We start from the raw sequence: 13,216 nt of genomic DNA on the forward strand, positions 1-13,216 counted from the left end.
TATATTACAAGCTGTGTTGTGCTGCTGGGTTGCATCGTAGTATTTATGGCCAACTCTAAAAAAAACTTTCTAATGCCTGCCATCCGAGCAGGCTGGTACACATCCACAATGGGCTAAGTGACCTTGCTCAAAGGCGTTCTGCAGTACCGCTTGTCACCAGTACCATGGATTACAAAACAAAACAAAGCAAACAAATAAATAAACTACTCGTCTTGCAACAACCTGCTGCTCCTGCCCATGAGCCATGAATTGCTCTATGGCCCCATCTACCTGCACTATATTTTCAATACAACGGTAGGGTTCAAACAAGCTTTTCTTCTAAACTTTAAGTTAGTCAGTTCATTTTGCACTGTGACTGTTGGGGCTGAACCACAGCCGATTTAATTAGTTATTTCATTAGAGGAAAAACAACATTTGAGTACTCGACGTGGATGTTTTACCCTTTTCCATCTGAAGTCTGATAATAAATGGTCCTTGTTGGAGAAAATCTTAAATCTTAAATCTGTGCAATCTATTGTTAAAGATGACTAATGACTACACCTACAAGTACAACCTTAGTTTCTTAATCAGAGCACACGTGCGATGAAAAAAAAAAGAAAAGCTCCTCGAAAGGGTAAGTGTTACTAAGGTTCAAAAGACAAGTTATTACCCTCCGCTCCACATATATGTTCATTTCTAAGTAGTTAAGGGGCACCACTTAAAACTACTTAAGGTGCAGGTTGTATTCTTATATGCTTCCACCTCTCTAGAAACATGCCTATTGTATCGATTGTAGCCCAGCATAGCATATAAAGCTAATTTGCGAATGTAGTTCCACATATTATCACATTTTCCTCTGTTGAATTTTCACACTGTGGGAGCATTCAATACCCATCACCCTTTATCTGCATTTACCTAAGGTGCTCTGTAGAGCCAGGGCTTAAAATCCAATAGCTGCTAACTCCTACAGCTACTCGACAACTCGCAAAGAGAAGATGCCTTTTCACTGTGTATTAAAACAGCTCATTAATTATCACAGCAGGTGGAGGGAGCGCAACGTGGATTAGAACGCTCCATGCCATGCACCTGTTCCGTTGCTTTTGTTGGACAAAATGGTGTGGGTACACAATAACACCTGGTTGGCTGTGGATTGGTATAATAGGGAATTAATCATGTAAGCCCAGATAACTGATTTGTTTCTATAAACATTGAAAGAGAAGTGAATTCATTTAAATAAAAGGAATGTGGTACATCTACATGTGCAAAGAGCCCGTGTTGCATGTTCTGAAGAAGTACCTTTGTTGAGGTGTTACCTCCAGCTAAATATCAAGCATCAGTTTACCTACTCATCTCACCATGAATAAATATCTTTCTTTGTCACCTGTCTGCTTGTAGCTGCAGGGAGAGAAGTGCTATTTCTGTCAGTATCTTGCAGTTCTGCCCCTTTGTCATCTAACCTTATATTACTAGGAAGAAGATCACATGTGGAAATACAGACACAGACTTGAATAGACATATAAAGAAGTTAGAGAGGTTGAGTGAATATTTGTAATGTTGTTCGGTGATTATGTTAAGAGTCTTCCAGTCTGCATTCATTTTGATTTATGACCACTCTACCACTTTGTCAAGACAAAGTAACATAGTAGACACACAGTAACACATCAACAGTTTACACCCAAAGCACAAATAAAACCATGTGACACATGCAACAATTAATTTATGTTTATTAAGCAACTATTTAAATATAACATGGACAATGTTCTTGAAATACAACTACACTGAAATTGAAAATACATGATTGTTGAACAAAATCTCCCTTTACTTATTTAAATGTCGTTGTCAAAGCCACCCGGGAGCCAGTTTCAGATGGTCGGCCATATTTTCAAGGTGGAAATCTGTAAATAAAACAAGTATTAGAAAGTTTTGAACGTCTTTTCACCGGTGACCATCTTTCAACGGAAAGATGCTCTCTGGGATATAAAAAAATGAAATAATTATTTATATTGTTTGTATATTGCTGTAAGCCAAACAACAATGTTTTGACTATCTTCTTATTTGTACATCACTTTGTTTTACTCACTTCCTTCACATTTAAACTATGTACAGCCCCACTCGCTTTCTGTCGTGTATCGTACATGTGAAATGGCCTAAAACTCAATTTTAGAACGTTGGGCTACAACGACAGTCCATAAAGACAGTCTCAAACATTAACTTAAACGCATGTTTATATTTACTGTTGGTCTATGCTACAGGACGCTACAAGCTAACATGCTAACGCTACAAGCTAACATGCAGACGCTTCAAGCTAGCAGCCTCGCCAGCATCTTGAGCAGCATACAATTCTACTAATGGTGCTAATTTTGCTTTGCATTATTGGGATAAAATAGTTCAAGTACTTACAAGCCTCACGTTTATTCCTTCAGCTCGTTCACTTCGCTCCGCAAGTCTGGTGTCAAGTTTCCAGACCAGTGCATCTTTTAAAGTTGTAGAAGCGGTCTGAGCCAAAGTTCCCGTGCATGCGTGTTCCAGCATTAAACACACACTCGTATTTTACATGAATGTACAGACAGAATATACACTGCTCTCATTAGGATGTCCTGGGAGCATCTTGTTGGCAGCATACAGTTTATAGTTCCATATTTATATTGTTTTATATGAAACATTAAATGCATCCAAATCATGTCTTCGTGTAGACCACATTTAACCGACTGCTGTAATCTGACTTTGGAGAAATATGTTCACATTAACAAAAACGTTGAAATCCCAATTGGTGCTCACCGGGATCAGTTCAATGCGAGTACTTTTACTGTGCTATTATATACGGTATATCAGGCTCAAAAATACCAACTTGTGAAAAGGCATTAAAAAAATGCCGAACATATCATGAATGCAGCTCGGCAAGGCCAGGGTTTGACATCTTGCTGTTCAAATGTATTTTGAAATGAAACAGAACAGCTTAGAGCAGCCGGATGAGACAGAAGAGAGAGACGTGTGACAAAGGTCCCTCGTCCTTGGCCGGACTACGTGCAATTTGCCCGAACAAATTGAGTCACCACGACCCTGTATCTTTGTAAATATTAACATGAATCAATCTACAATTCATCTTTGAATCTGAGCACAATTAAGGAGACATCTGTCATCACTGTAAACTTGGTCTGTGTTCCTTGAAGCTACCGACTAATTTGCTAAAATCTCATTTCCCACATTTTGCTTGTTTGACAGGCAGAGATAACAGAGAATGAGTCACTTCTTTTATACCGTTCAAATGGGAGAGCAAACACTGATTAATTTCCACAAGTTATTATAAAGCTGCCAAAATAAGACCGAGGATGTCTCTCACTGTGATACACATCTCCAACAAATGGTAGCATTTCACAAAGTAACATGGGCACTTTTGTTGGGTACTGCGTTAGGAGAGTTACCTTTCATGTGATCATTCGGCATCTATTGTCTGTTGAAAACATGTTGTTATGTTGTACAATAAAGTAAAGATGTTGTTGAATCAGAATATTGTCACACAACATTTTTTATCTTTTAAGATGTTTTGGAATACAGTTCTTCTCTTAAAATGTCCCAGCATGTCCTCTCAGGAAATCATAAAAGGTACTGTGGAATGTGCAAAATGGCCACATTGTCTTCAATAAAGACATTTGCTTGTCAGGTGATACATTTTACTGCTGTATGACTTGGAAAGAAATGCCTGTTCTCATGTAAAAATGGATTTTTTTCGTGTTTTTGGCATTGCTGTTGTATTGTTCTAAAGGCAGTCTCACTGCACGGAATAAAGAGATTATCAATCATGCCTCTGTTCTAAATCCCCAAATACTTCATAGTCCAATATGTGAAGACAATGAAATCAGACACAAACCACTTACTTCATTCTGGAATGAATTAGCACAGAGAAAAAGCAAGATGTAATTCTAAGCAGTAGCCCATACTCAATGCCACAGCAGTGGTGAAATTAAGCTGGGATGGCATGAGAAGGGTTTTGTGTTTTTCCTGTGAATAGGCAGTGATGAAAGCACCTGCACTCTGCACACTGCCAAGCCGCCCCCATCTCATCAACATCTCAATTCTGAATCCTATTGAAAATGTAACAATCATAAGTTGGTCCATATACACCTTCAGGTTGCTGCGATTAATCACAGCGTTGTCAAAAGGACAAGAAAGTTATTTGTAAGGTGACATAATGATTCAATGAGAGTACAGAGGCAAGAGAACGGGTAAGAGAAAGAGGAGAGAGAAGGATCCTGGCCATGACTTAATCAGCTTTCCTTCTTGTTATTAACTGTCATTATCCTCTTCTTTTCAATCAGTGCTTGCTTGTGCTCTGAGGATGTTCTCGTGAGTGGCACTGGGAAGCTATTATCGACATGTCACCAGCTCGCTTCAGTGACATCAGATGGTGACAGATCTTGAAACATAATAGCAGACAGTTTTACCACATGCAGTCCATTATATTCAGCTGTTTCAAATCGGCACTAGGGGAATTTGGCATGTTGGGTGTCTCAATTTGAAGAACCAATAAAGAGCACAAAATGAGCCAGAAGAAAAGTAAAGTAGAAGCTGCATTTATTATTAGTGACATGCAGCAGTAGCAGTGTTAGAGAAACTTAAAACACTCAAACATAAGCCCGAATTTCAGTCAACCTTTTTATAGACAGAGACCTCATTTACAATATATATATATATATATATATCTGGAAGAGAAATAGGGTATCATAAAAAATGTAAATTGCCCTTTTAAGTGAGGTAAGCTTTCGATTGTTCTGCATGTTATTCCATTAGGCAAGTGCACAAAGAGATAAACTGGATTTTCCAAGCTCAGTAAAAACAACCAGCACCTGCAACATAATCCAGTCATTTGAACGTGTTCGATAGAGGCCCACATTAAAAGACAACAAAGAAGCAATGTAAGGGGGTAAAACAAACTGAACAGTAAGGGCCTCATGAATAAATAAAACCTAGTGTTTATCACATCTCAAGTTCCTTTACGTCGGCCATGTCTGGGCCAAAAACTTGCACTTGAACACACCTCAAAGACGACAGACAACGGCCAACTACCACGTATGCTCTGCGCCTGCGAGAGAGGAAAATGAACCCCATACCAGTAGGTGGCAGCAGTCTGTATTTGTCATTCAATATGGGAAACTGGAAGATCTAGGACTGCCAATATACAAGCCGTTGTTATGATACATACATGAAACAAAGCAGTGTTTGCCAACCATTTTCACACCACTCTCACTCACCACTTTGCCTCATTCCAGATGGCCATGTCGTTGTGAACATATTCGTGTATTTGAATGATTAGATGAGAGGAAGATAAAAAAAAAATAATTGGCCGATGGCTGACCTCAACATACAACTCACAATGATGAGTATTATAATTATCTCCAGTAATAAATCCTAGTGTGGAATGATAAACAGCATCCTAGGGGGTCGGAGTCGCAGCTGAAGCATTGGATGTTGAAATGTCTCCATAATCCAGGACTGATTAGAAAGTTGCCTCGATAAGCATCCTTTTACAAATAGGGAATATAGTTTATCTTTATGATGGGCCCTATTGAATTCATCAAAAGAGAGCTGATGTTTTTTTAGGTTAAAAGAAAGTGTTGCATTCAAAGATGTTAAAAGCATTTGAGGTTCTTATTTCCCTTCCCATGCACACACACACACACACACACACACACACACACACACACGTCCTTCTGCATTTGTGAGGACCCTCCCCTAAACCTGAACTCAGCCTTCAACAAAATGCCCAACTCCAACCCTTACCGTAGCGTTTGAAGAAGTGAGGACTGGCGACAATGTCCTCACTTGCCAAAAATGTCTTCACTCTGTTGGGTAAAAACTTGTTTGGGTCCTCACTATGTAGCAAGAACATGAATACATACACACATAATTTTGATGTTGCTCATTATTTATTTTTTCAATCTGTTAATTTATCAGTATCTATTCATGAAAAATCAAAGTACGACAGGTAAAAATAAATATAAATATCATTATGTGAAAACCTGAAGATAAAAATAACATTTGCTGCACAAACACTATGTACTGTAGCTTCACCGCTTGTTTTGTCTTAATTACTTGAAGGGATTCTTGCTGATCTGCAGCATAATCAGCTGCTTTTGTTCTCCCTACCCATTTTTCTTCTCACCCTCTATTAACAGCAGCCATTTTTTTAATAGTGCTTGCAACGAGAGGACCCTGTTTGGCTGAATTCTTGCAGCAGGAAATAGAACATCTTTTGATGCCTGTGAACATGAAATGTGGGTAAACTTATATTAAAATGACCAAAACTACAAAGTTGGTAATCTTGAGAAACCAGCATGAGTAAGCTTCATTTTGAAAAATCCAACTGAAAAAACCTGGGCAGTGTTGTCAACTCTTGTAGCAAGCAGCACTTAGTTGGTCAATCTGGCAAACAAGTCACCAAGTCTGCAACACCAACAGCCCTTCTTGTCAGACCTTGCTGAGTTTCAGCTCATTGTTTACCTGTCCGGTCACAACTTCACTGCTTTGGTTCACTCCCACTGCTCTCAATACGTTAACAGCGGCCACAGCACTGTAAGCCTGCACTGTCTGCTCAGCGCCAAGTGTCAGACAGACACAGTTAGCCAGATATATTTGCCCCAGGAGTTCAGGAGTTGGCAGAGACCAGAAACAGAGCTAAAAGAGAGTAAATATGAGAGTACTAATTATCGGGTTGACCCAAAAATGACCCAAAATGCTTTGTATTTTCTGGATGTGTAAAAAGCAACTGTTTGCTAAAAAGTTCAAACAACCCCTTTTCACTTCCAACTTGTCAAATACTGAAGCTTGGTCAGTGCCCCTCTGCGTTTGATACCAACACACAGAGGCAACCTTTAGAGCCTGTATGCTACTCACCGCGCTTTCAACTAACTCTAATTTAAAACCATCAAGTCCTTTTTTTAGAAGGTCAGATCAACTGATGTAGTATAACCTCTTCAGCCCCTAGCCCTTTTTTTTAGCCCTCTGCTCGAAAATGATACCCATACTAAGGAGACCACAGTTCTAGAACTACAAGGTCTATTTTAATAATTTGTGATGCTATAATCAGTTATAACACTTGTGAGATTGTTCAGATGGGTAATATTGTGTATATGTTGCTGGTTAATATAGTAAATGAAGATATTACACAGCTCAAATTGAAAATATTCAGGTTCGCCTGAAAAAAAGCACTTTTATTGATATTATGTTTTTGAAATAATGCAGCTGGCTGCCCCAAACTCTCCCAAATCATAGCACAACCGATCAGTAGTTGCTGAATAAAGGTTGGCTGGGATAAAGTGAAGAATAAGAGGCTTTAGTTCAGAGAGGTCACGCGAGGTCATCCTTTTCGAACCAGCTGTTGCAGCTCTTACATTGTACTGTTATATACTATATAACTATATATTTCACTTTTTTTTATCACTCATATTATTCAATACATCCAAATACAGATGTTAGGAATCATTTTGAGATTCCTAACATCATCAGAGCCTGTTTCTGGCTGTCATCTATAGGATTTTCTCAGTTCATGTGTGTGTATGGGGCTGTAGCTCAGCCTATCATCGGTCGATTTCAGTCAATAAGCCCTCCTTCGACGCGTCAGAGTCTCAGGAAGGCGGGTGCCGAAGCGGGTGTTGATTGACACAACTTTGAGCCAGTAAAGTTGCAAGAAGTGCCGCGTATCCCCGAGCGTAAAATTCCATTGGCCGAAGGTCTGACCGCTGGCCCGAGGTGGGTTGACCCCCCTTCTACCGGAAACAGCTCGGCTGTAAACAGGATGCACTTGGAAAAACGTTGCAAAATCGATGTGCAGTTAAATATGATGGCGATTTATGGCCACAAATTCGTCCTTTTATGACACGTTTTCTAGATGCTTATATTAGTAGTCTATAGTTGTGTTTGGAGTGTGTAAAAAGTGACTTATATGACAGTGTTGCCCATACGTTGCTGTTTAATCCGGTAAAAAAAAATTACAATTCCACAATATTTAGCAAACAATATATCCATTTTCCGGACAACATTTTTAGGGTGCCTGAACCCCACGAGGATGCCGGCGTCCTCGCGGGGTGGAGGAGGATAAAGAGCAAGAAAGACCGCAAAGACCACTGTTTGGGGCGCGTGTGAAACCAAGTCAACACTGACTTATTTTACCTTGCTTAACTACGGAGCTTTATTGTTTTAAGTTTATTTTGAAAGAGACGCTCTGCATATTAAGAGCGGGAACTGACACAGCGTCCCAGACACATCCAAAACTGATGCTAAAGGGGTACTTAGGCGTCATAGTTTGAAGCGTAGGGCCATTGATCACGCTGTCGGTGTTTCACCATTTGGGTGTGAGAATGTGCTGGTTGGACTTCAAAGGTGATATGCCAATGATCTGTTTGTAATTTGTTTTTGCTGCCCTCAAATGGCCAAAAAAGCTATTGCAGGTTATACAAAATGATTCATGACGTTCACTCAGTATCCCTTGTAAATCTCATGATAAAGAATGATGAATAATGACTTGAGATATGTCACATATGCAAGCTGAAGGGCTGAAAATACAGTAAGTACAGAATTTGTTGATCCCAAATCCATGCCACATGAAGGACAATCTTTATATTCAGTGCATTAAGGAATTCTCGAAAACTAGAGTAAAACATACTTTGGTATATCTGGAAACAAAGATACTTTAAAATAAGACATAATACATATTAGTCATATTTAGCTGGCTCAGTAAATAAGGCCAATTTATTTTGTAAGTTGTGAGCCACTATTAAGACCAGGCATGCAATGATATGACATTGAAAATAAGCTGACAACAGCTCATTTTGCAACAAGCCGCGGGGCAGCAGCACCGACAAAGACTAAATGAGTTTCATCAAAACGCAAAGGGAGCCGTTTGAAGTTGCAGTCACACAACTGGGACAAAGCAGCAACATCCACACAAATACTTACAGACCTTATAATGAGGTTTTGTTATGCTGCATGACCGTGGACAACAGCATAAATATAACAAATGGTCACAGTTTGAATGTGATATTTGTGCTGGTTCCTAAAACATAATCGGGATCATGTCAATTGCAATAAGTTATAATGATTAACAATAACTCCATAACGTTTTTATGTTGTAATTGCCCTTTTTGCAACCCGTTATTAACTTTGACAGGAGCTTTGATTAAGATTTGACAAATCCTCTGGCAACATTTAACTAGTTTGCTACAGAGCTAACCCGCTATGATATAACAGTTCAAATTTAGATAACCAAGCATAGTAAATATACCAAACACAAATATGAAAGCAAGCTCTACTTCTCAAAGGACTCTTTTTTTTCTTCCATGAATTAATATTTATTTTTCTATTGCTACTGGACCACAGTATGAGATCTAAAACGAGATTAAAGAGGAGAAAAGTTTGCAGGGCTGGGGAGCCGAGTGAGACTGTACTTCTAAAATCTATCCATGAAACCTGTCAGTTTGTTTGCTGGGTTTTGATTTAGACCAACGGTTCAAAGCAACTTTGACGGAGCCGTGATCAACTCCCCACGGAGACAAAGTAACTTCTCAAGTTGAAAGTGCAAACACTTTGTCTGTTTGCCTAAAGGATATCATATGATAGGGCAAATTAGTGACCTTGAAATTAGTTTCCATCCAGGCTCCAATAGTTTTCTGGCTCATACAATGTTTAAATTATAAGTAAACCACTTCCATGCTGTGAGAACACTAGGAACGTCAGACTCACGGTGCTAACGCAGGTGTTTTCACTTATTGGCTAATCACACCTCGTCTTGGGACTATGTGGGTGTGTACAAACTGTGCTTGACGATAATCTGACTCTCCTGTTGGTTGTTTCATCTGCCAGAGTGGAACAACTTGTACCTTCATGATGTTTAACAAAAAAGAACAACACAAATGAAGTTTGGTGACTTTAGCAAACTTATCTCTACCCGACTTCAAACAGAATAACCGAGAACACATGCGGTGTGTTTCTGTTTCTCTGGTAAAATAGAATTGTTTAGAAAAAGCCACTTTGAAGATAAAAAAAGAGCCAATCTGAAGATGTAGGAGACATGTCTTGTTGTTTTTAGAATGATATTGGATTCAGTGTTTCCTTTTAGATGACTGTCCAGGAGCTCCAATGAATGCATTTTGTTTTAAAATGGTTTTGTCTGGCTGCTGAACTGAATTCTTTAGTGTGATGAAGGTTCACTAAATGACTTTCTTATGTGTCGGACACAATGGCAACCCACAAAGCTCATTATTTTTAATTAACGTCATGATTTTTGTTCATCATTGTCTCTTTTACTGACTCTGCAAGATGTGTCCAATAATCTGCTTTTTATGATACTTGAGCTGGGTTGCACCAACAAGGATGACTTTTTTAAATTCATGGTTGAACTAACCCTAATCTCAAATTAAATTCAGCCTTGATCCAAGTATTCTTCATGTACTTCTAAACTCAAACTTCTCGGAAGAATGAGAACAAATTTAGATTCATGAGATGATAGAATTATGGTTTGGTTTATGAAACAGATTGTACTTTCAGATTGTATTGATACTTAAAATGTAATAATAAGACTGCTGGATTGAAGGCCATGAGCTGTCTTTGCAGCACAAGGCTTCTTTGCATTTTGAGTCAATATTAAAACCTTTCAATACATCTCACACAAAAGATCTTTTTTCTGCAATGTGCAAATATGGTGGTGAATGGAGCGGCCAAACAGTCTTATTTTTGGGTTTTTATCTCAAGTCAGTGACTTGGATCATTTGCTTGCTGAGTCATTGACAAAGGTAGTTATCAGCAACGTGACATGGCCATTAACACAGTGGCAGTCTGGGCTTACTGACCAGCTGAAACCTTTCAGGATCTCTTTTCCTCCATTAAGCGTTGGAAAGAATGCTGAGCTTTAATGGCTTAAGGCTCCCTGTGAAATCACAACGGGGGAGAACTTCACTCATCACACCATCAGCCAGGAAGTACCTGAGAGACGGAAATCATATTCACCTTGTATTCACCTCTCACTGGGCTCATAATTGCAGGAGATGGGTATGTTCAGGGGCTGGAGTCAATTACCATATACCCATGGACGATGATTAATGACCCAGTGGGAACAAACAGCCAGCGCCGGCTCTCAAACTGCGTCCGTAAGCTCATATGCCACCAAACACAGGAGCATACTGAGTGCTTTTTTTTGCAAGACCTTGTTTTGCACTTCAAAAAGTTAAAAGAAAAAGTGCAAGTGTAATTTTGAAGTGTGTGTTCGCTTGTATACGCACATTGGTGTGTTGCTGCATGTACTGTACATGTAAGAGGGTGTATAGTGGCAGTTCTGTGTGCAATCATTACTATCATGTCACTGGGATGAGATTCATTACCTTAAGTGTGACCATCAATAACACTAATGTGTCTGTTTCCTGAATGTGATACCTTTTATTTATTTAATGACTACATTGCATGACTGAATTAGCGCTGGTAATCAATCACAGGTCAATCTGTAGTGAATGTAACAGCAGGATCACTATATGTGTGTTTATGCAGCCAGGTCTTTCACAATGGCGTATGAATGACAAAACAATTTGTAATACATTTAGCTCGCAATAGCAATGCCATTCTTGGTTTTTGCGTGTCATTTTACGCCATGTAGTCTTATGTTGTTTGCTTTTTACTTAGTTTACGTACTTATGTTATGCCCAACCATGATGTTTGTCCCTAAGCCGAAAGTGTTTTTGTTTGAATTCACAACCACGGGTTTGCTGCAAATGCAGTGGAGTGACGCGCTGGGCTATCCAGTGACAGAAAGTGACGCCAACGGTCCTGACCAAGTGTCATTATGTCACGAGTTGGGATGAGAAATTATGCTGATTAATCACCCAGAGTTCACTTTAAAAATGTGGAAAGCATCCTGTTAAATGGGCATCTGAAGAAAATAATCAATCAGCAAAGTTCCTTTTTTTTTTTTGTCAAAATTGTCTGTATGCTAACTCACTGAATCCTGTTTGATGATTTCTATCTGATGAAATAGATTCCTGAGATGGAACATGCTGTTACATCTCCATGGACAAATTCATTTGCAAACATGAATAGGTTTGATAACATGTGATATACTCATGTACCATTCACGTTTCCTTAGTTTATGCACTTATTTAAATCCCAACCATGATGTTTTTACAAAAAGTAACCAAGTGGTTTTGTTGCCTACACTTAACTGCAGCCGTTTCACGGTAACGACGTGGCGTTAAGTATTACGCAAAAAGCCTAAAATGCGTTATCATGACACACTTCAAATGTTTTGCTGTACACCTTCTCATGAAATCGGGTATGTTTATGTGTGGCATGGTCTGTGAGGAGCTTGTATCCACCTTCATCTTCTATCAAATAACACTGGATGTCTGTGGGAAGCCTTGAGATCAAGGATTCTGCTGTTGGTATGCAACTTTTTAAATCCTGTTTACAGAGCATTTTTCCTGGAATGTTAAAAAAAACATAACTCTGAGTGGTTTTGTGTGCTGATATCTAAAAGAAAAGAAAAAAACGCTGTCAGCAACATGCAACACTGTTTCTCTTCCTCTGTAAACAACAGAGATCTGTTGAAAGGCAGGTCCCTAGTGGACGAGCAGCAAGGCCTCTCATCTACAGCAACTCACCGATGGGGCTGGTTTCCCTCCTTTTGCAGTGCAGACGAGAGTGAAATTCTGCGCTTGGTATCGACTGAATGGGGCTGGAGTGTTCTCTGCCACCACTGATATGTTGTTCGGAGGCGCTGTGGAGGACAGGAAGAAAGCTTTGAGAATATAATCCCACAACATTTGATTGACTAGAAAATGCAATAGATATTCTGAAACTGTTAGAAAACATCCGCTCAGTGCAATCCAGGAGTTATTTTTGTGATAAAAAGGTCTTGGGGGGGTTGAACATGTAGGCAGAGGCAGCACTGGCAACACTGACAGCCGAGAAAGAGCGAGGAAGTGAGGGCAGAGAAAGAGCAATGCTGCTGTGCCCAGATGTTAAAAATGAAACAGACTAAAAACAAATCTGCAGACCTGCTTTGTCTAGCGCAAGAACCCGCTGAGAGAATCTTCACTTGAAATGGTAACTGAATGGGTCGGGACAATATGTTCAGAACTCCCCGGGGCTCATGCGAGTCAGATGAGGCTGATAAGGTAGAAAATCTCACACATATCGTATCACTAACCCTCCGCCTGAATCTCGCTTGGGATTCCAGCTCGCTCCATGCCATGGCAGT

General features: G+C 39.5%; 1 protein-coding gene across 2 annotated transcripts in view; it reads right to left on the reverse strand.

The window, feature by feature from the left end:
- The window catches only part of igsf21a (immunoglobin superfamily, member 21a), a 169,439-nt gene that overhangs the window by 19,612 nt on the left and 136,611 nt on the right, over positions 1-13,216 (reverse strand). For both annotated transcript variants that reach the window (XM_076096994.1, XM_076096993.1), the window contains exon 5: positions 12,618-12,733. In XM_076096994.1, the coding sequence (XP_075953109.1) occupies positions 12,618-12,733 (116 nt within the window). The remainder of the gene's footprint in view (positions 1-12,617; positions 12,734-13,216) is intronic.

Source organism: Anarhichas minor, unplaced genomic scaffold (genome assembly GCF_050575085.1).
Source record: "Anarhichas minor isolate MPS153535 unplaced genomic scaffold, ASM5057508v1 ptg000023l, whole genome shotgun sequence".
Lineage (NCBI taxonomy): Eukaryota > Metazoa > Chordata > Actinopteri > Perciformes > Anarhichadidae > Anarhichas > Anarhichas minor.